The following is a 24728-nucleotide window of genomic DNA, read 5'->3' as shown; positions in this document are numbered from 1 at the left end:
GCGCCTTTATTGGCCAGGTACACGGCAAAATCTTCAGGGGTAGTTTAGTTTTGGAGAGTGTCAAAACATGGACCCTTATGGCTCCATTCCTCCATATGAGATATTCAAATCGGCGCACACACACACACACACACACACACACAGACCTACTGCAACTTTATTATGCAGTCTGTACTCTACAGTAGGTAGAATATTTGTTACATCTACTTACAAGGACTGCAGATGGAAGTGAGCTATTTACTAAACGCAGCATCTCTTCAATTCCGAGGTCAGTGTATCTGGACATGACCCCTGGTGGAATAAACATTCAACGAAACTAGTGTTAGAGATTGAATAAATATACAGAATTTACGATACCATCTCACAGCTTGCTTCCTGCGTCATCCAACCTGCTGGGTTGCAAAGTCTGTTAACTCTGTCTCTGTCTGTCTGTCTATCTGTGTCTCAGTCTCTTTCCCTCTGTCCTTGGTGGTCTCATGTCTGCGACATGAGACGAGATTACTATTACATTCCTAGTTTTACTTTACTTTTCAGTAAATGGAAAAAACCTGTGTTCCAATGGATCCAATGTAGTTATTTACGGTAGTCACAAGCTCGTGTTTACACCTTTTCATTGGTTGAATATTTATAAAACCCACAGACAGACTTAACCACGTTGACTCTCACGTAAGAATAAAAAAAGCATCGTGTTGGTGATATGACGCGTTGTGAGCTTGTAGATCGGCTATTTTTGCTACTTTGTGTGACACTAGAGTATGACAAAGTTGTGCATTCATAGCCTCGCATGGCCAGACTATGAGACTGGTGCTTCTATGAGGACGTTTTTTTTCCAAGGGGCGGGATCAAAAGAATGGCTCTGCACGCAATTGGTTAGACTTAAAACCAACTACCAATTACAGTCTCCCATATTTGAATACTGGGCCCTGATTGGTCATCCCAGACTTCGGGAGCAGGAAATGGATTCGCAAAGGAGCGGGGACAGACCCAAATCGCAGAGGGCAATTTTTTGCCATTCAGTAGTCCTGGGGCTAGTGCATCCAAACAGCCCAGCCCGACCTGCTCCATGATCCATTTTGATGATCTGATATGGCAGCTTGTCCATCGGCTATATTTGATTGATTGATTGATTGAATACTTGAATGTTTTTCACTTTTTTTGTTGTTGTTTGTCTGGCAGCAACCTCTTATCTCCATATTTTAACTTTTCATTTTTCTTTTGTGTTTATTAATGGCTTACTTCGTCATACTACAGTGTTACACAAAAGTAGCAAAAATAGCCGATCTACAAGCTCAAAACGTGTTGTGAAGCGACGCGTTTTTTACAGTTTTGGACATTTTCCACCCGACAAACGATATGTAAAGTAAAATAGTTGTTCATCTCAAGTAACTCCACTGAAAACATACCAAAGTACGACCCTGGATCAATAAGTTAGACCCTCACTTTACACCCCAAAATCCATTTAAAAAAGGAAAGGATGGGAAATCAGAAACAGGTAGGAGACGTTTTTATAAGAATATAACAATTTATTATTATGAACTATCATAATGGGGTGCGGCGGTAGCTGACTGGATAGTGCATCAACCACATAATTGTAACGTCCCGGTATGATTGCATGCCCTCTCCGAACTTTCTGTCTCTCTACTCTCTTCCATGAAAATAAAGCAAACACGCTAATATTGTAATAGACATGACCTTTTAAAAAAAAGTGAAAAATAACTCTTGCCTTTTCTGAGCACAAGAGCTGCTCTAAAAATAAGGCAACAGATCATTTTAACCTGGAAATTCCAAATAATGTAAAAACGGTACCAATGTTGGCATTCTCATGAACGGCTTGAAAAGTGTGCCGCTTGGAGCACAGATCTCCGCCAGGTCGGGTTGCCTATGACCTTAATCCCAGCATAGTTTTCATCTGCAACAACAGTCGACCACTTTTCGCGTGCTATAGGAACTCCAATGAATCATCATAAAACAGTATGAGTTTAGAGTAAATATAACTAGGGTTAGTTTCTAAATGTTTTCAACACCATATGGATGGACGAAGCTGAGACAGCTTAGCCTGCCCAGAAAAAGAAAAGAAAAGCCTTGCTACTTTAATCATATTGGAAATGCATAGAAATATATTTTCTTTTTACCAAGGAGACTGTTATTGTTATTGCCTGCAGCAATAATTTCAATGGCCTTCACATCTGAAGCATCTCTCAGACTCACATTTACACCTCCTCCTCAGAGGCCCATACATTTCCCCACAAAACGAACAGGTGCAAAATGTACGTGTCTCGGTATATTCAACTTAACCTTGAACTTTATTTTTCCCAGAAGGGCAGTTTGTTTTGCAGCATATAGTGAAGTGCAACATAAAAAAACAGACAAACATTAAGTCACATAAGTAGCCCAATCAGCAAGGACTGGAACAAGCATAATCAACAAAACGACAATAAGAACAATACAATGATGACTAAGTGGTCATCCACCTCTGTAAAATATTACCAGCATAGAATTACAAACATTTACATCACAGGTTCTCACTTATTCTGTATTGAGAAATAGCAGAACACCAGTCAAAACAGAAATCCCAACACTCAGCCACAATCAAATCCAACACTAAGCCGCGATACAAGCCCCTAACTTCGTCAAATTTACGGATTAGACCGTAACACAATAAAATCAACCTGGCAGCCTTATTTGGGTCGTGTTTTTTTCAAATTTCAGAAATGACGAAAATAGCAGCTCTACATGCTCATAACGTGTCCCAATATGCTGCATTGTGAGCTTGTAGATCTGCTATATCCACTTCATCATAACAACAAAGTATAAAATTGTCCGTCGGTGGTTAAAGGTGGTGAAATGAGATACAAATAATGCTTGGGATATGATGGATTGTTTTCGTTCCTCTCAGCCACAAATTATGCTCAGCAAAAATCATCTGTTCAGTAAAGTACTTGAAAAAAGTACTTGAAAAAGAGAGAGAGGCGAGCAGTGAGCACTCAGCAGAAGAATAGTTCACAGTTCACGTGTATCGGTTGCACGGTTCTGGCAGAAATGGTATCTTCGAAAAAGAACACGAGCACTCACTTGATCCTTTCAGGATTTATTGTTTATTTAATCAAACATAAGCCCCAGCAGCAGATCACACACGGACGGACGTTTCGGTCCGCAGGCCTTCCTCAGCGTGAATGAAAGTACTTGAACCTATTAACTGGATCTATTGAGAAGCCCTTGTTTGAATACTCTCAACCACATTAACCCTGGTGTCCCTGTTTCTTTTTATCAACATTTTCACCATTTTTTTGGGAGGTGCTACCTCCGCCCTCACTGGCAGTGGTCAAATAATAATAATAATAATGATAATAATAATTGGCTACTCCAAAATGTTTTGAGAGAAACTAATTCACAGTTTTTCAAGATTTGTCTCTAAAATAACAGATCTACAAGTTCACAACGTCTCGTGAGCTTGTAGTTATGGCTACTTTTGAATAGCCAAAGTATAAAATAGAGCTTAAGTAGTTCATATAGGCCATGCCAAGGGGGTATTTTCTCTTCGAGAAACTTGTAGCTTTTTAAAACGTGTGTGTGTGTTCGTGCGTGCGTGACCAAGTGCATGCGCTGCCTTTTTAATAGCTAATATTAATATTGATTAAGGTCTTGCGATGCAAATAATTGTGTTGGTGTTACTAATTTATGCAAAGCTTCCAGCAGCAGCGCGTGCTGCCAGACTCGGTGGGCGTGGTGGTCGTGCAAGCAGATCTAATACAGCAGAACACCCAGGCTCTTGGGGTGCCATTCGTTATCTGCACAACACTCCTGTTCAAAGAATTTAATTACGATTTTTTTCTCCCTCATGCCCACTTGTGGAAGTTATTTGATCACAGGCGTTCTCATTACAAATTGTGTGTGTGTGCGTGCATGCAAATCGGTAATTGAAAGTTTTATCTGTATGAGAGCATTTCTCATTGCATTCCAAGATATAAGAAACGTTTCTCGCATCAAGATCCGAGTGCGATTCTACAAATGCCGTCAAGATTTCTCACACTTTAAAGATTTTTCAAAAATGTAAAAAAAATAGCAGATGTACATGCTCGCAGCGCAGCACGAAGTGACGCGCTGTGAGCTTGTAGATCTGCTATTTTTGCATAGCCAACGCCCAACCCTCTAAAAAAAAAAATTACACAAATGCTTTCCCTGTTTTAACACTTTACCTGCCAATCACGAGTATAACCGTTGATGAAAAATACACCCGTTTACTGCCAAAAAAATCCATCCACGAGTATAACCGTTTTTCAAAAATAAAAATTTTTTTTTTTTTTTTTTTTTTTTGTCTTTTTTTTTTTCAATTTATCCACACAGAACCAGAGATATCACGATCCAAAGATTTCTAGCTCCATTCACTCCTTGGTTAACTTATTACTTTAAAATCCTGTATCTCGGCTCCTTAAAAAAAAAAAATTAAACACTGGCACTGGGGGAAGTAAAATAAAAAAAACCCTCTGGCAGGGAATGTGTAATGAGTTAAGAGTTTCTGGCGCCCCACCAAAAATGTTTCAACCCCAAAGGAAAATCAACCACGCCAAAATTATACGAATTTATCAAAAGGTTAATGCAGTTATGCAAAAAGGCGGCTAATTTCCTTAACACATCGCGTGCCAAAAACGGTCCGGACCGTTTTTGAGAATCCAAACGAGGAGTGCCCAAAACGGTCCGTACCGTTTTTGACCCAATTTTATTTTTATACACTGGGCCCACGTGGGGCGCTCTAACAAAACTTTGGGATCATCCAAGGAGTTTCTGAGAAGGAGAGGCCGGATGTGGATCCATGTCAAAAATCCTTCCGGTCGGCCTTTCCAATGTTAACTCCTTGACTAAAAGCTTAATATCTCCATTTCTTTTTAATGTGGTGGAAGCGAGCCGTTTTCGATCGGCGATCTCTCTGCAATGGAGGATCGCGTTAGAAATATTATTGTTCCAGGCGTCGGGACCCTCCGCCGTCTCGCACGCACGCTTTGTTTCCATGCACTTCCGCGTCGGGGCTTCTACAGCACGAAACGTATCAACGTAAGTGGATGGAAGAATAGCAGGCACTGAACGTATAATATTTTAATAAACCTCTGGCACCCAATGTGTTAAGAGTTTCTGGCGCCCCACCAAAAATGTTTCAGCCCCAAAGGAAAATCAACCACGCCAAAATGATAAGAACTTATCAAAAGGTTAATGCAGTTATGCAAAAAGGCGGCAAATTTCCTTAACTGCTACTCGTAATCACGACATTGATCAATCACGCTTACTGTTACGCATAGTCACCCCCCCCCAAAGGCCTGTTCTGAGACAGGAAAAACCCTGCCTCTCGTCACTATTTGCTTTGGGGGGGGGGGGTGCACACTCACTGATTGGCGCCTCACTGATTGGATCTGAGGATGAGCGTGGTTGTTTGTGCTTGTGTAACACCAGATGCAGCACCAGGGGATTTGTGGGATGAGAATAAATCCACACCCTTAACCCACAAAATACCTTCTAAATCAGTTGTTCTTAAACATTTTTTGTGCCAAGGACCCCCCAAATTGATATATATTTGGCAGCGGACCCTCCTTCTGAAAATGTTTTGTGCCAGGGAGCCCCAGAAGAGAAGATTTGTGTTTAAAAGATTCAAATGTATTCAAGATTTTTCAAACACTTTCAAGATTTTTCGAAAAATGTCCAGAAATAGCAGATGTACAAGATCGCAGCTGTGAGCTTGTATATCTACTATTTTTGAGAACTACTGTTCTAAACCACTGCTCTAAATCCTGAGAGTTTTCAGAAAAACTTGTTGCTAAAATATATATAGCTAAAATCTAAAATGACACTGATGCTTTCCCTGTTTTAATGGGTTAACACAGATTGTTTTATGCCTGATTTGTACTTAGTTGTGCGCCGGTGTCTCGCACCAAAAATAGCAGAACTATAAGCTCACGCGCTAACTCAAGCTTTATAGGTGCCCAGGGTGGCCAATCCAGTCAATCTTCGTGTTGCATGTTTCACACACAGGGACGCATCCAAATGATGCCAAATAATTTTGGACATGAAACGTTTTCTAAATCAGCGATTCTCAACCTGTGGGCCGTGCGGATATTGCATTGCGAGGCGTTGTGAGCTTGTAGATCGGCTATTTTCACAATATTTATCTGTGGAACAGGGTCAAACTTAAATGTAATGTCTCAACTTCTGCAATTCCAAGTGCTTGTCAGGGTGGGGGGTCCCCAGTTCAGATATGATTATTTGGGGGGGGGGTCCCCAGTTAAAATACGGTTATTTTGGGGGGGTCACAGCCTGACAAGTTTGAGAACCACTGTAATAAAGCAAAAGATGGCAAAAATAAATAAACCATGTTGCGCTGTTCATGTTTTTTCAGGTACATGGCTCCAGAGGTGCTCGACGACTCCATCAACATGAAACACTTTGAGTCTTTCAAGAGGGCAGACATCTACGCTATGGGACTGGTCTTCTGGGAGATCGCCAGCCGCTGTTCTATGGGAGGTAAAGAGAGAGAGAGAGAGAATGCATGCGTCTACATTTTCACAGCATAAATGTATGACGTTATGTTGTCCATTATTATATCAACCCATAGTGCTACTACAGTAAACAAAAACAAAAAAACGTGCAATAAAGTATAAACAAAGTATAAAGCAAATATTTGAGACATGCTTAACCACTTCAACCGTAGCCTCCCTATAATCTGGAGTGAACATTCTGTTAACCCATTAAGACCTGGAACGCATCTTTGTCACTTTTTGATTTGAGCTAAAAAGCATCATTTTACACTTTCGCTATTCAAAAATAGCAGATCTACAAGCTCGACGAGCTTGTAGATCTGGTATTTTTGAAAAATTGTGAAAATGTGTGCAAATCTTTTAATATACAGTATATATTTTTAGAGCGAACATTTGTAACTCAAATCTTTGCTTCTGGGGGTCCCTGGAACAAAATATTTTGAGATGGGGGTCGGCGGCCAAATGAATATAATTTTGGGGGTCCTTGACATGAAAAAGTTTGAGAACCACTGATATAGAAACATACGCTTTTTCAGAAAACTTTTATTTAGAAGACAGCAGCATCGGCCTCAGGTCTTAATGGGTTAAAATAGATGATCTACAAATGTCAGCAAGTATCAAAGTGCAAAAGTTTTGTAGTTTTTTGCAACTTGCAACTGATGCATCCCTTTGATGAATCAGTTGGAAGATAGCCATGTATGTATGCTTTTTTATTGAGGCATTTTCAGATTGTTTACGGAGTGTGTGTGCGTGTGTGTTTGTGTGCGTGTGTGCGTGTGTGTGTGTGTGCGTGTGTGCGCGCCAGGCATCCACGAGGACTACCAGCTTCCCTACTATGACCTGGTCCAGTCTGACCCCTCTGTGGAAGAGATGAGGAAGGTGGTGTGTGAACAGAAACTAAGGCCTAACATCCCCAACCGCTGGCAGAGCTGCGAGGTAAACAACAACACACACTGTCATATTACACGCACACTCCTGCCGCGTGTGCAGACTGTGCACACTCACACACACACACACACACACACACACTAGCCCACGTTCTCAGGTTTCAACTTAATGCTAACCGCAGCAACTACTGTTAAACACACACACAGGATCCTGTGTTTTATTGCTGTGTGTGTGTGTGTGTTGTGTGCGTGCGTGCGTGTATTCTTGTCTACTGCAGGCAGTATAATTGAATTAGAGGTAATCCATCATTGTAAAAGGGTGAAATCTGAGCTGACAGCCATGGCGAGCACTTTGAAATAATTTAACCGTTGTGGGTCTAATGGCAAATAATGAACCGCAGATTTGTTTATAACTGTGTTGCTTACGGTAATACACTCCCCCGTTAATGAAGGAATTAATTCCTTTTCTCCGGCAGTTGAGGAAGTGATCTCTTATGAGCTTGTGTATTCGATTCCGGTGTGCAAACAAGTACTTAGGACTCAAATCCTGAACTGGTTATATGTATTTATATGTAATTGGCTGTTTAAAAGGTTTTCACGGCCCGAACGGGTGGTGTAGCGGTCCGGGCACTTAGCAGCCTGACAGCGTGTCGCCGGTCCCGATCCCGACGACCTTTGCTGCGTGTCACTCCCCATCTCTCTCTCCCCATTTCCTGTCAGTCTACTGTATACTATCAATAAAGGCAAAACATTACATAAAAAAGGCATTGCATTGCATCGCGATGAGTTGTGAGCTTGTCGATCAGCTATTTTCAAATAGCTGATACATACTGTAGGTTTAAAGTGGTTAAACTGACTTTGTCGTTATATTATATTAATTTTGACCCCCCTCATGGACCCCCGGACCCACTTTGAGAACCACCGTTCTAGTAGCCTCGGAAACCCAAGCCTTTTTTTTTTGTTTCAAAAGAAAAAAAGGCTGGGCGAACCATGCAGGAACACTGGTCTTAGGACCTTGTTATCTCCTAACCAATCAGAGTGCAGAGGGGCGTCGCTCTAAATTTGGTGACGTCAGCGTGCTCCGTGCACAGGCCGGGGGGGGGGGACATAGATTGGTGAAGCAATAGGAAGCGCCGGAGGAATCCGCCGGTGGGTTTGGATCCGCCCTTCAAGACCATCGATTGGGCTCGTTCTTTCAGTCTACCGTTCTAGTGGTTCACTACACTAGAGACTCATTATATATAATATATAACACTCTGTCTCTGAAGTGAGTGAGACCTTTTGACATCAATAACGGCGGCTGTGAACCAATATCTTCCGGTAGGTAAATAAAGATAATGCCAGAAACGGCTGCATGTCAGCAGAGGCTCAAATCTATATACATCCGATCAACTTGCATTTTCGACCCGAGCCCGTCAGGTGGGATCGGTTCCTGGCTGAAATTGCGGACTCTACTTCACCCCAAAAAAAATCTATAAATTACTCATACTTCACCCCAAAAAAAGCCTTGAATACGTTGCGAGAATTCTAATTTATAAAATTCAAAATTCTTTGAACAGACTCCCACAGTACACATTACAGCCTAGGGCGGACAAAAACAAACCGAATATGACTTACCATAGAATAGCCTAAAGCGATCCTTTCTCCCATAACGTATGGCTTTTGATTTTAATATTATAGATTCCATGGCAACCTGCTACATTGGATAATAATAATAGGCCTACATAATGTTGGATGCATTTATCCAACACGATAAAGTTTGCGGCTTCTGTTGCTTCTCACGCAGTGCAGTTCAGCCTGTCAATCACTGGAACAGAACACATCATGCAGCAGGACCTTGGCACGTCGAAGGCAGAGGCACAGCTGCAAAGGGCTCGTTAATTAATGGCTGAGACTGACAACTCCCGATGCGTGGTTCCATTGAAAAACAAAACCAGTATAACATAACACAGTTGGAAAAGGAAAGAATCCCTTCTGTCCTTGGCAATAACCAATCCTACAGTTTCAATATTATAAAAACACGACTTTCGACTTCTCCTGGTGGGCGTCGACTTGTATTAACTCATTCAGTGCCACTGGCCAAAATTCATTGTAAAAAAAAAGTGCCATTCAGTGCCACAGCCAAAATCCATTGTAAAAAAAAAGTGCTTAGGAGCCGAGATACAGCCTTTTTCAGTAAGAAGTTAAACAAGAAGTGAATGGAGCAGAACATTTTCAAATCATCATATCTTGGGTTCTGAATTTTTTTTTCACGTTTTAGATGTCCAGTGTTACAGGGCTTATATCACAACGGACGTTTTAGACGTCCAGTGGCACTGAATGAGTGTATTAACTGATTCACTGCCAATCACGTAGATCTACGCGAACCTATTTAAAGCCGCCACGTGCCAATCGCGTAGATCTACGTGAACAAAAAAATATATATATCTATATATTATTATTATTTATTTATTTTCAATTTGACCCAAAGACCAAGAAGATATGATTTTTCGAAGATCTAGACTCCTATCCACGTCCTTGTTAATGAAGTTGGCTAGTCAATTTTTTTTTTACTGTGTGATTTGAACCCTCTGATCCCAACCCTAAAAATGTTTTAGTTAACGCTAGTTCTGACCCCAGAGAAAGCAGGATCACTCGTCCTTTGTATCCCAACAATAGTCTCTCCTAATTTAGACTGAAGTATCTCCTATCAGATGTAGGTGCTGCTTCTTGCTAGCCTCGCGTGGCCAGACAATATCACACGACACACTGCGTGGATATTAGTCTGGTCCCTATCAACGATAGATTTTTTTCCAAGGGGCGGTTACAAAAAGATCCAAACGGACTCTATTGGTTAGACCTAAACCAATCAGAGCAGTGCTTCCTTGTTCACGAACTAATCAGAGCAGTGCTTCCTTGTACGTCATTGCTCCAAATAAGGTGATAAGCCCGCCCACATTTGGATACTGGGCCCTGGTTGGCTCCACACCACTGCGGAGGGAGAGAAATGGAATCTCTATGGAGGGGGGCCAGACCTAATCTGCCGAGGGCTAAAGTGCGATGCGATTTTGCAAAGGCAGATTCGGCTGGAACCAGGCTAGCTTCTTGCATCACAACTCTCTGAACAAACTCCTCCAGATAAGTGTTCAATTTATTGTCTCAGTTTACAGGTGGACGGTTGGGAAGGAGTGGGGGGTGGTGTGGAAGAGGGTTGTGGGAGAAAATATAAAACCAAATAGTTGTTTTATTTTTGTAACACAAACGCAATGTCATGTGTACATTGAATAAACCTCATTGAATAAACCTCCCTTCAAAAAACATCACAAGTTTACTTTATACCAGTTATGAAAGAGTGGGTGAAATTATTTTGTGAAAGCTTCTCATTAAATGCAGTGAAGCAGTAAGAATAAGAGTTCCGTTCAGCTCAACTGTCAGAAAGTATTGGAAATTATATTCATATTGGAAAGGAGAGGAAAATGAAAAGAAAAAATAATCATTGAACGTTTCTTTTTAGGTAGGTAGGTATATATTTTTGTTTTATTACAAACACACAGTATTCTCGCTGGCTGATAAGAATCTGCAAAGTTGAGGACCTTATCCCCTTTTCTTCTAGTGCATCATTTATGTACATCATGTTTGACCACATAATGAACATACTGTAGCATTTAGTAAACTAAGCAGCTGTTGAAACCCAGCACTGCTTGGAAAAATAATAGCCAGATCCTCTGATGGTTATTAGTGATAACAATCATACTGCCTGTTTTGCAGCCTCTTAGTTGGCCTGATAAATCATTCAGGATTTTCATCATGCTGCCACGCACGGCCTCTTTGACTCTGTTTCCGGAACAACTTTTGGTGATTAACTCGGGCGAAACCCTTAGAGGCATCAATATCTCCAATTAGAACAGAGGAGATTTGTCTACAAATGGCTACACAGTCTCAGGGCGCATGAACGATCTGACAAGAATAAAAATTTATCAGGCTAGAAGGAAACGCAAATTTCAGTTGTTTATCACCGTTTTTGTCAATTCTGTGTAACTCTAAGCAGCGGACTTTCTGAGTTACTGCACATGCGCAGTACCTCACCAGGTATGGACTACCCGGTGATAGCTATTATTATTACCTATATTACTGTATTGTCTGAAGGAACTAAACATAATTGTACTCTTATGTACACAAGATGTAACAATGAAACACAACCTTGAACCTTGAGGTTAAAATAGAATATGATCAGATGAAATTGGCATTGGGATACAACCTGTCTGTCGGATCCAAAACCATTCCTTTTTTATTATTTTTAATTAAAAAGTGAAAATAGCTGATCTACAAGCTTGTGAGCTTGTAGATCAGCTATTTTCACTACTTTTGTTTGACACACTTTTATGATGAAGTAGGGCATTCATTTGTGAAAAAAATTGAAATATGGAGATATCGAGAACAAGGTTTCTGCCCGGCAGTGATGATATTCTTTATTTTTATCCACTTTAACTGCCACAAAGTGGCAGTTAAAGTCTCCCTGTGGTCCACACAAAAAGAATAATAAAAACAATTTAAATCACACTAGTAAAACAAAACAAAAGAGGCAGAACAGGTCAAATATGAAGATCAATGAATAATTGAAATCACCCTGCATATGAAACAAACAGCAGTAAACGCAATAATGAAGACGCAAAAAACAATAAAAACGACCAAAGGTTCAGAAAAGTGAAATAATAAGAACGAAATGTAAGCATGAATAATGTATAGCACTCTGTCTGTCAGCGAGTGAGACCTTTTGACACTAATAAGACAGACTGTGAACCAATATGTTTCATAGACAGGTCAGCTTTACAAACTCGCACTGCGTTTCTGACTTTATCTACAAAAGAAGAAAGATCCAGTAGGTATAGAGTCGAGAAGAGGGCTAAGTCAATAAACTTGCTCCTGTTTTGTTTGGCTGCGTTCAATGAAAGAAAATCCTTTTGTTTACAGTTGGTAGACAACACATTGACCGCCAGTCGGAAGGTGGACCAACTCACTCCTTCCTTTGCTGATTTCTCGAGGAATGTAGCCAATGAGTCAATGACTGAGCTAAATCATGCAGCCTTTTGGGTTCTGACCGATCAAGTCAACCCTCCGAAAAGTCAATAGTTCTGACTCTGAGGAAACAGAATCCCTGATCTGTGGTTTGTAGCCTAACAACAAGGGTCTCTCGCTAGTTTAGATTTTTCACCTTTGTCAAAAATGTGCATTCTACACACTGTACCTCACTGTCTGAGGGAAACTTTGTATGTTCAAAACGGTTACTTTTCAGGAAATTAAAAAAAAAGAACCTGCATTGTAATACTGTTCATTGGTTCAATATTGATAGAGACCACAGACACACTTAACCACTTTCACTTAACACATTCGGTGCCAGAATTTTATAATAACAGATTACGTTGAGTGCCGGAAATCTCACCGCTGCGCTGTTTAAAGCTCTAGACTCCACGACCAGCAATCCATGTAAACAATGCATGCGTGCACGGTGCACGATGGTCCTGGCTAACGCCTGGAACGATAACATCTCTCACGCGAGTCACAATGGCGGAGTAATCGTGCATCGAAAGTGACTCGTTTTCCCCAGCGTAAAAAGTTTCGGAGCTACAGAGGTTTTCTTCAAGGAGATAGAACGGAAGCGGATGGGGAGCTATGTTTTTTGGCACGGTGATCCATCTGTCCCTAACTTATCAGAATCACCGTGGGTGATTCCAGAGCTGCGCTAGCACCCCCCCCCCCCCCCCGCCCCCCCCCCCCGTGTGAAAAAAAAAAGATTGAATAACACGGTTTTTACCGTGTTCGGCACCTAAGCGCTACTCTGGATCCCCTCTGTTTGGCTTTAACCCTAGCCCCACGCTAGAACTCCAGGTTCCAATCTCGGGTATTACTCCAGTCATAACGTTGGTACAGTCCCAACTTGTGTATTCAATTTCAAACTCAGTGTGTTTCATAAGAATGCAAAACACACACATGGGAGTAGGAGTAAATGGCTCACACTTTAGAAATCATAATCAGTTTTATTGTTACTTCCATAATACACAAGTGAGCAAAATGCTGTTCTCCGCAACTCATGGTGCTTGTCACATTTTGAAAACAGACACATTAAAAAGAGGTGAAGGCATTAAAAACATTACAAAGTAGAGAGAAAGCAGACAACATTGGTAAAAAATATTAAAAGTGTAATATAGATACAGAACTATTCAACTTCCATGTACATAAGAGACTTCTTAATAAAGTTAGTTTGTATGGTAGTTGAGAGGCTGGCATACAGGGAAAAGGATGGCAATACGATTGGTAACAAGACAAATTAATATGCCATACATTAGAATGGCATATTAATCCTAATTAATTTTATTGCCCAACATTTTGTCTTCATAATTTGCAAGGGCTTTTCTCTCATGATAACTCTCAGACAGAGAAGCTGCACTCTGTTTCCTCTCTCAGCCACTTATACTTCAGACATGCTCTCACCCTCATATCTGCCTCACCCAGACGACACCTCTTTACACAGTGCTTAATTAGTTATTTTCATTTAGCAGCTTCCAAGTGTACGCTATTTTATTATTTTTGATGTGTGGACTTCTATACTTGGTTTTTTAGCTTAGTTTGTCTTTTTAAACTAATAAAAATTCAAGGAATGCCATGAATTATATAGGAGCTGAAACTAAAGGTTGGCTTTGAACAAGTATCTTTCTCTTCTGGTTTCAATTGGTTAACCACTCACTAGACAAACTCCTCCAGAAAGGTCCAGCTGACATCTGGTGCACTGGTGGATGACTTCAGATGTTTAAAACCTCTTGAACACTAGCATCCCTAATTTTGTGGGGAACATTGGGGAACATGGGGAAATTTGCCGATCTACAAGCTCACAAAGTATCGCGTTGTGACGCTTTGTGAGCTTGTAGATTGGCTGTTTTCTGCTAAGAGATTTGGTGTAATGGGTAAAAAAAAATGGAGCGGACCAAGTACAAAGCCAACTCAGGCCAAGTTGACTAAGTATAGAGGGTTCAACTCGACATAGAGACAATAATGTGGAGTAGTGAGCAATCATGCAGAGCCAGGCACATTAGGGAGTGTGTTCTGTCAGGCGTTCTCTCTGCAGGGGGTCTTGTGGTAATGGTAATGGTAAATGCATTTATATAGCGCTTCTATCCGAAGCGCTTTACATTGATTGTGCCATTAACCCATTCACACACACATTCATACACCGATGGCGGAGGAAACCATGCAAGGCACCAACCTGCTCATCGGGAGCAATTAGGGGTTCAGCGTCTTGCTCAAGGACACTTCGACACTAACTCTAGGGGAGCGCCCCAGTCCGGGATCGAACTGGGAACCTTGCGGTTTTGCCAGTTCACTCTACCCGGCCATCACCCGGATGATGTTGTGTTTGGCACAGTGGTGGCAGGGGGCACTGGCATGTCTTTGGTGATGATCAGATTGTATCGTCGCTTCATAGTTTGTATGCCCAAAACCGGACATACAGAATAACATCGAACTTGGATCACTCCTGACCCTACGTCAATCTACAAGCTATCACAATCTGTAGATCAATAGTAATCTACTAATAAACGAATACATAAGTAAACCAAGAACCTATCATCAGTCTAACCGTAGAATATCAAAACATGATAATCTGTACATTGAAACAGTCACAATCCCAACAAAAATACATGCTTGCCTTAGAAAACTCTAAAAAAGTAGAGGCATTAAATGAAAAGAGGTGTTTTGTTTTTGTTTTGTTTTTAGAAAAAGGGCAAGCACCCTGTCATAAATGTGTCAGAAGAAATCTAAGAGATTTCAGGGCTGTTTTTGACCTTGTAGACCACGATCATGTCGTCTCTGTCGGGTGGAAACCTCATATGTCCAAAACTATTACTTTTCAGGATTCAAATTCAAAAACGTCAAAAGTAGCAGATCTACAAGCTCAAAACGCGGCGCGAAGCGACACGTTTTGAGCTTGTAGGATCTGCTACTTTTGATGTGACGCTGTAGTACGATCAAGTAGGGTAATGATTGACCAAAAAGTAAAAATATGGAGATAAGAGGTTTCTGCCCCGACAGTGATGATGTCTAATTTTGCTGTCATTCAGCAGCAGGCAGGATGTCCTTCACTAACCCACTTTACCACACAGATGAATGTTCTGTCTAGCCTGGACCCGCTTAACCTGTATGTCTGTCTGGGGAGCTATCATTACGTGTGTGTGTGTGTGTGTGTGTGTGCCATACAGAAACCAGACCTCACGCGTCATAATAAGAATGTAAGGGGATAGTATCAGTATGGTTTGAGAGCTACTGCAAAACATAAACACACAATCATGCACACACACACACACACACACACACACACACGCGCGCACACGCACGTATACACACACACACACACACACACACACGTAGCTGTTGTGCTTCTGTGATTTTTAAGTGTTTTCCACTAACTCAAATGCAGTGTGACTCTGTTGAATAGATGCTGTAGATTTAAACTTTGCCCCAGTGGCAAAGGTGAAACTGATTTTACAGCACAACGCGTTATTTAAAAAAAAATGGGCCTTATTCACTGATATCTTTCTAAGATTTAGTTTTCCCAATATTTTTTTCTCAAGAAAACATGACGTGTTCTTAACTTGCTGCAGAATTGTTCGTACCTGTGTTCTTATAATAATGAATCCCATTGTCCTCGTAACTTGAAAGCGCATACCACTTGTTCCCAATTAGCTAAACACCCTGCCAAAAAAGGGCTTGAGACTGTAGGGAATTAAGTCAGGAATGTCTAAACGAAAGTGTAAAAAGGGTGGAGGACCAGTTCTGAAGTGGAGGCACGATTGTTAGTAGCTTGTGGCAGTTTTCTTTGTGGGTCAGTCGTACATGGGTGCTGGTCCTGGGACCAGTGTGTCCCACACAGCTCAGGCTCCAGGACACTAAGTCCTTTTAATGTGATTTAACCACATGAACCCTAGTGTCCCTATTCTGGGCATGATACAATAAAGTGAACATTCAATGAAAATGGGTGCACATTCGCCAAACACAGATCTACAAGCTCACAACACGTCATAATGCACCCCCTTGTGAGCTTGTAGATTATCTATTTTCGGCAACAAAAAAAAGGAGTATATAGACCAATTATTTGTTTACCAACATTGAGACTGGATGCACAGGTGATATTTTCATACAATCAATTCTCAACCTGTTGTTTCGGGGTGCGCTGGTTTCAGCACACCCCAACCCCCTCTTGTGTGTTGGCTAGTGCTGCGCGCCCTAGCGAGACCTGACAGAATGGGTTTGACGCTTGCGCAGTATGACGCTTGCAACCAGTGTGACGTCGTCTGTTGAGGGGTCTATAGAGTTTAAGTGGTTAATGGGATGGGGATCGAGAACCGGCTCTTTTTGCGGAAACGGTTCCAAAGTGATTGAGACCTAAACATCAATAACGTTTAGGCTTATCGATTCTCTAGTCTAGCGGGTCTGTGTCGAGAGCCGAGAGTCATGTTATTTAATCAAATCACCGGTGTACAAACGGGCCACACTGTCTAATAAGATTGTTGTTATCAAAGCAACCTCAACGTTGCACATCAGAATGTATACTCTTTGCCTACCAATGACATCATCATGACCTTCTTCTCATTTGCCTTCTGTCTGGTAGAAGAATCAATACAAATGTACGATTGCCATCCCCCTTAATGAGTTTGAACCAGTGTTACTGTACATATCGGTGTACCTCTCTCTCTTTCCTGTCCTCTGTCCTCTACAAGATCTACAAGCTCAAAACGCATCGCTTCACGACACATTATGAGCTTGTAGATCGTCTATTTTTGCTACTTTTGTGTGACACTGTTGCATGAAGAAGTAGGGCATTAACTTATGGGAAAAAAGACATGCGTTGAAATGCAGAGATACAAGGTTTCTGCCCGACAGCGACGATATGTAAGACATAGTGGGAGCAAAGAGATGGAGTCTCTGTAGTAATGTCAGTTTTCCTGTCATCACTACAACTGTAACCGTTGCCCCTGAAGACGTAAGCAGAACAGGGTCCAGCACAGTTCCCGTTAGCTCCCGTTTTGGACTAGTTTTAGTTTCTTACTTTTTTTTTTTACACTTGCAAAGTGCCCATATAAGCTGCTGTTTATCACAGTTAACGACTCCTCTCCTCGCATCCCCCGCCGACAAGGGAAGACCCAGTTTCCACCGGAGAATGTGTCTCAGCCAAGGAGACACTTTGCTTATTAAAAGTGTAAATCCACCCACGGCCATCACACAGGGGACCTGTCAAAACTAATTGCCTCATTTAAGATGGTCTTTTCTCAGATGTTGGCGCAAGGTCCAGATATGTGTTGTGAGGACCACAGACATGCTGTATGTAGAGCAACTTTAATACAGGAACATTGTGTATATATAGTATATTGGTTAGTTGTCACTACTACATGGCAACAAATACAAATGTCTGGGTCTGTTTTGACTCACGCTCACCCAGTTAAGAACCTCACCCTGGGGGGGGGGGGGGGTGTGTGTGTGTGTGTGTGTGTGTGTGTGTGTGCGTGTGTGTACACCTGTGAATCTGTGTGTGTGCGAGCACGAACACCTGTGAATCTGTGTGTGTGCGAGCGCGAACACCTGTGAATCAGTGTGCATGCGTAAATTATGGTTTTGGACATACAAGGTTTCTACCCGAGAGTGACGATATATACGTTGGAAACATGATCGATCTTCCTCTCTCTCTCTCTCTCTCTCTCTCTCAGGCTTTGCGGGTGATGGCTAAAATCATGAGAGAGTGCTGGTATGCCAACGGAGCCGCCCGCCTCACGGCGCTACGCATCAAGAAGACACTGTCTCAGCTCAGCCAACAGGAGGGCATCAAGATGTAGACACAACCACACACGCACACACACACACACACACACATACATACACACACACACACACCCATCTCCCCGCCATGATTATTATTATTATTGTTATTATAAACAATATTGCCTTGATTATGGTTGATTGGCTCCTTCCACCTCGTTTGGGAGGTGTGGGAGGCGGAGAAAGAATCTCCCTTACACCCATTCTCTCTTCTTTCTTTCTTTTTTTTTTTGTTCTTTTCATTATTGCATTTTCTTTCTTTTTTGTTGTTGTTGATTGACAAGTGGATCATTGCTGAGAGACATTGTGCAGGTGGACTTGTATTGAAATCATCCTGTCATGTGGGTGTGTGTGTGAACGCACACACACACACTCAGACGTGAGGATGGAGGGGGTACGGATAAATGGATGGACGGTCGGACCGACAAATGGATGGACGGACGGATAAAAAGATGGATGCAATGGTTCTGAAACCTCAAAGACCCCCCTCCCTCATAACTCTTCGAGAGCGTACAAATGGAACCATTTCCATTTTTCACACTCTCAAAGACTTACTGACCTGTAAGGGTCCATTTAGAGAACCCCTTAGGGTCCCTGCACCCCACTTTGGGAACCACTGGACGGACGGATACATAGATGTATGTATGTATGGATGAACGGATTGATAACCAGATGGGTGGATCCAAGGAGAGAAGGAAGGAAGGGGGGAAACCGCAACTCCTTCCTCCCCCTTTGTGTAGGCCGCGTAACTCCCTGTGACCCCCCCTTAACTCGACCCCCCCCCCCCCCCACCACGTGCCATGGGCCCCACCCTCATTCCGGTGACATCGTCTGGCCAGTGTTACACATGGTACCACGGACAGTAACACAGTCAGTTGGTGTGTGTCCCCCCCCCCCCTTTTTTTATTTGTTAACCCACAACCCCATGTTACAGTCAGGGGGGTGTTGATAGGTCGGTTTAGTTTTTTAGTTTTTTTTTATTTATTTGTTTCTCAGTTTGTTTATTGTCTGTGCTATAGTTTTTTTCCCCTTTTTTAGGGGGTGTTTTAGCAGTTTTTTATTTGCAAGACAAAAAAACTGGACTCGACCTCATTCATTCTCAGTGGAAAACATGCTGCAACATACAGTATGCAATACAGATCAAACGTGGTCTATTTTCTATGCTCTGCTCTTCTGCTATCATGACTACAGCTACTACAACAACAGCAACAATCAACCGCCGCCATGCCTTCAAGCCAGGTTACCGTAAAGTGCCACTGCTTTTAACCACTTTAACCCTGGCCGCCATTTTGGACATATCATTTCAATGACAATTGCAAAAGATTTTCAAAAATTGATCTTTTTTTTTCTTTTCAAAGAAAATGGAAAATAGGGCTGAAGTGGTTAAAAAAAACAAAAAACAACCTTTGTTTCTCCTCATGTCCGCTGGTGTGTGTGCGTGCGTGTGTCCGAAAACGTGTTAAAAATGCTATGCAACAATACTACATACATTCTTCAGATAGTGACTCCATATTTGCAGATAGACAAAATCATTTTAGATTTTATATCGGCTCTCAAGCAAGCGATCAAAAATGATTAAATTATTTGTGATTTATTTTCACCTCAACATTTTATTACTGGAGCTATATTAGTGATCCCCTAGCAGATTAAATCACTGTCAAGTAAAAAAATTATTGATATTGATAGATACCAATGATAGTATTTAGTGATATTTTTTTAAATAGGGCTTAAGTTGATCCCTGAATTAAATTATGATGGCCATTATGCATGCTGCTTGTAGGGATCGGTTTTGTCCATTTTGTTGATTCCGTTTCTAATTGATAACCTGTTTCGGTTCTAAAATGGTACAAAAAAGAAATAAATCTAAAAGAGGCCTGAAAGCGTGTACAGTTTTATGTTTTCAGCCAGTGCTAGCAACGTTAGCACTAGCAGAGCCAAAAAAAAGGGATTCACAACGCCCCTCTCTCATTTGTATTACTGAAAAGCTGACCAAAGCGAAAAATGAAGAGTGACCCAAAGTCCAAACTAGTAACTGCATTTGTGGTGAAAGGACTACACACTTTTCCATATGTAGCTTTGTTTGCAATAATAAACAGGTTTTTCACGCATTTAGGAACCGATAAGCAGAACCAAAATGTTTTAAAAAATGTATGGGTACCCGGTAGAGATGCGCGGATGGGTTTTTTTGTCACCCAAATCCGCGTTAACAAGTTCATTATCCATCCGCCATCCACCCGCGGTACTTATATCATCCTATTTATAGATCCGCACCAACCGCACCAAATAATTGTTATTTTCCTGACGTTAGTTTTCTTATAAACAGTGTTACTCACCACTGTCGCGATGCAGTGACTGTATACAATCCACAACCATGGTAACAACAAGCGCACGTCTTCATTAAGTTACTTTCGCTTTCAACCACTTTGTTGCCATGTCAGCTTTTTATAAGCTTTTTATAAGCGACTTTTAATATAATAAACTTTATTTATATAGCACCTTTCATGACATAAATGCAGCTCAAAGTGCTTTACAGAAAAAGAAAGAAAAAGTGAAAACAAAACACAGAGCAAAAACAATGCTCTGTGTTGCGACTTTTGGGCTTGTTTGGCACTTGTTTTGGGCTTGTTTTCATAGACCTGGCTACTTATTTCTCTCGCAACCTGGCAACACTGGCTGCCTGGAAAGCAACATGTCGTGAGCGGCTATTTTGTGCCTGGTGTAAAATGACGTAATATTAAAATACTACAAACGCACACACGGTGAAATTTAGTGCTTTTTAAAAGCTATTATAGGCCTATAGATTGATATCATTAATTTAATTCCCGCATTATTTCACCCGCGGTTTATCCAATATGAATTAATAATTATATTTGATTGACCCAAATCCACCCAAACTGCGGTTAACTGCGGCAACCGCGGCTAAAACCGCGATCCGCGCATCTCTAGTACCCGGTACTTAGCATTTTGGATTCGGTTCTAACTTGGAACCAGAATTACTCTAGCTTGTTTTTAATTTGCAAAGACTTTTCCCCCCAATGACGCTTGAAAGGCAGCCTGCAAATCAATGCATTGAACAATGACAAACCATGCCGCACTGTGGGATTTTCATTTCAAAACAATGTATTTTTTGCGGAACAAGAATGTTTGAAACAAGAATCGATACGTTAGCTTTGCTTCGATTAGATCGGACCGTTAGATGGATGGTCACACCCGTGTGCTGTGTACAGAGAGGGAAGGATTGAGGAGGGAATAAAGGTTGGAAGGAAGGATGCTCGGGAGGCACACGCCACACGTCACACCACACCAGCCGACTCACTGGTGCCATTACTTCCCCCGCCCCAACAAGTTCACCCATCAGCTCATCGATCCAACTATTTATGGGATGTCCCTCTGTTTTTGTCATCTCTCCCCCCGGTAACGGAGACAGAGTGCATCCCGGTTGGCTGTGTGGAAGGCGAGCTCTCGGAGTGTATCTAAGGTCACTGCAAAAGTCCACAGTGGCTTCAGAAAGAGAGACTCAAACAAGAAAAGAAAGACTTGTAAGCATTACTAAAGTTGCCCTATAAATGTATATTGTTGGACTTTTTTTTTGTTTGTTTTGTTTGTTGTTTTGGTCTGTAATGGAACGCGTGGGTACCCAAAACAGCAGGCTCATGCGTTTTCTTAATTATATTCTTTTTTTTTTTCTCTCGTTCTGACGAAGGAAGATGTAAAGAAAAATCCTCTATAGAAAAACATGAGGTACATTCGTTTAAATACAGAAACATGGATATTTACAAAGCCATAGGTTTTTCCAGCATTTTTGGTGGCAACATCTGTTTTCTACTAGAATGTACATTTCTGAAAACAACCCAACCTAGAAATATAAGTAAACACGGATGACTCTGGTCATTTCGGTTTAGCAAGCCTTAAAGGGACCAACACAAAAGAGTCAGGATTTGCTCTTTAAGTTTTGTTGTTCTTGTTTTTATATCGTAAAAAAGATAAAATCTTTACTATGATGATAATAGGGTCATTATTCTATCTAAAGAACAAAAAAAAGTAAATGTAGCACCTGATTTAACAGTTGTTTTTATTTGTTTTTGTTTCATTCAGTGTCTGTGCTATTGCCAATATTGCCATACACTTAAACCTGTCAGCTGCATTTCAAAATATCTATACCAATGAGTTTCACGCTTGTGTTCAAGAACAAGCACTTGTCTTTTAGTACACAACGCAAACATTTATAAACGGGCACAAATAACAGTGTTGGCCAATTGTATAATCTGTAGTGTTCGATGCAAATGAACTGCATTCATTTGCATCAAATACTACAGATTATACAATTGTTCAGCAATAAGTGCACTTCAGAACCACTGCAAGGTTTAAATGTGTGGCAATATGGACGTCAGTCAGTCAGTCAGTCTTATCTGTCTGGCTGTCTTTATCATTTCCTTTATGGATGCATTAATGTATTGATGTGCTGCTACTTAGCTGTCTGCCTCGCTTTTTGGGGGGGCGAAGGCCAACCGTTGGATGTACATATCCTTGAAATGCCTACATTTGATTATTCTGTGCCATTGTTGCTCTCTGTCGCAAGTCAAGCCAACACTGCCGTTTGCCTGCCGGTCCTCTGAGAGATCTCTGTAGGTCAGGTCAGACTGGTCTTGGGATAGGTCGTTTTTTCAGTCCACTCGCAACAACGCTCACGTCTGAAACCCCTGTTAGGAATGCATTCACAGTCGGGTGTTGACTAATCTGTACAAGGGACGAGTGCTGCAAAGATTTCCAAGTCCTTTTCGGAGGCTGTGATGGATTTTGTAAAGAGAGCTAGCTCCTCTCTAAGCCCCTGTTATAAATGCTTGGTCAGGTCTTAACCCATTAAGACCTGGAACGCATCTCTGTTACTTTAGATTTCTTTGGCTATTCAAAAACAGCAGATATACAAGCTCATAGCGCGGCACCGAGTGCCGCGCTATGAGCTTGTAGATCTGCTATTTTTGAAAAATCGTGAAAATTATTTTTTCAATATTTTTCCGATTTTTTTTTAGGATTTTGAAAATGTTTAGAAGCAGCCTCAGGTCTTAATGGGTTAACAGCCTTGAGTGTCATCTGGGGGTAAACCCCAGACAGCTTGACTCGACAAGAGTTGAGTATAATGGACCACTTGATGAATGCCAGTCGACATGCAAAATGACTCCACAGCCCCACCGTGTCCTCTACAATAAAATATGAAGTATGCTCAAAGTGATAGGCAGGTAGTCATCAAGGGCCAGAAATGACATTAAACTTGTAAATATCTGCTTCTTTTTTTTCTTGTGTACCGCAAGACACAGTTGACAGTAAAGAAAGCGAAGAAGAAAAAAAGCTACCATAATAGTGGAAGAAAGTCAATGGATATTGCTGCTATCTTTAACAGAAAAGGGGGTGGAAGTCTTTGCTTAATTAAGTGTTGTGTAGAAAGCCGTTGCATTGAGTAGAGCCTACTGGAGCTTGCCAGGGAAGGAGTTTTGTACCCCAGGGTGACATGGGGGTAATGTGGGAGGGGTATGTAGGAGCTCCCTTGACTTACTGAATCGTTCATGCCCTCACCAGACACTGTTGCATCGTAGGGTAAGAACTGAATAAAATAGATGTCGGCATCGTTGGCCAAGCGTCGTTACCAAGCTCACTCACCAGCTGCTGTAGCTGTAACCATTACTTTCAATGGGGAACTTGTAACAATGCTTGAAAGCTAGTGGAAATGGTAACAATCCTATTAAGTGGTTTGTAGCATATAGCTGGCAGGGCAAATACGGACAGTAATTCCTTCATAATGTAACAAAAGGTCTAATGTAAGAAAACCAACAGAGCAAATTTCTGAACATGCTCACCTTTGCTATAAGCTTTCAGTGGACAGCAGGCTATCGAGATTGTACAGTATGTATTATGTGTATACTGCAAGATCATCCTCTTGGACCCATTTAGCAACAGCTCAACTCAACACCACCTCTGGTATTGCCTCTACCGTTTAAGGACAACGACTACGACAAACAAACTTCATTCTGTCTTAAGAATCACCAGCAGCCTTGTTCTTTTCCTTGCTCCAAACCCAAGGTGACTTACTGTACCTGTAAAAAGAACCATTGTGTACATACCACACACACACACACACACACACACACCGGGTATTTGTCTCTCTAGGTGTTGCTAGCTTTCTACCCGTCTCGTTGTCATTCACCTCATGTCGCTGTCAACATCGTCTTTTCCAGCCCATTCTTCTCCATGACATCCAGGTATATTCTGGTCGCGATGGCCACACTGCACCAGCTGATAGCACACAAAGCCACAGCCGATCCCGTACAAATAATAATATCTTAAATGGATTAGATGAGACCCTTTCGTGACTCACAGCCAGTGGAAGAGATATGATCTATTTATTAGGTCTGTTCCCTGGATGATTGGAGCAAAGCACTCAATATGCAGCCTTTTTATACTGCACTTTTTTAGTCGAGGAAAAGAA

The 24728-nt window shown here is 41.5% G+C and overlaps 1 protein-coding gene across 2 annotated transcripts in view; it reads left to right on the top strand.

Annotated features, from left to right (window-relative positions):
- tgfbr1b (transforming growth factor, beta receptor 1 b) overlaps positions 1–23155 on the top strand; it is an 89041-nt gene extending 65886 nt beyond the window's left edge. Inside the window, exons 7-10 of one of the 2 annotated variants that reach the window (XR_013932362.1) lie at positions 6383–6507; positions 7327–7457; positions 18139–20401; positions 21194–23155. Coding sequence is in view for 1 of the 2 variants with exons in the window: in XM_080417712.1 (XP_080273838.1) it covers positions 6383–6507; positions 7327–7457; positions 18139–18264 (382 nt within the window). In the remaining variant the exon portion in view is untranslated. Of the gene's footprint in view, positions 1–6382; positions 6508–7326; positions 7458–18138 lie in introns of both variants that reach the window. The other variant, XM_080417712.1, reaches the window with a different exon arrangement.
- The last annotated feature ends 1573 nt before the right edge of the window (positions 23156–24728 follow it).

The sequence above is a fragment of the Gymnoscopelus braueri genome, assembly GCF_963280865.1.
Source record: "Gymnoscopelus braueri genome assembly, chromosome: 21".
Lineage (NCBI taxonomy): Eukaryota > Metazoa > Chordata > Actinopteri > Myctophiformes > Myctophidae > Gymnoscopelus > Gymnoscopelus braueri.
This window is presented reverse-complemented; position numbering and strand designations above follow the sequence as displayed.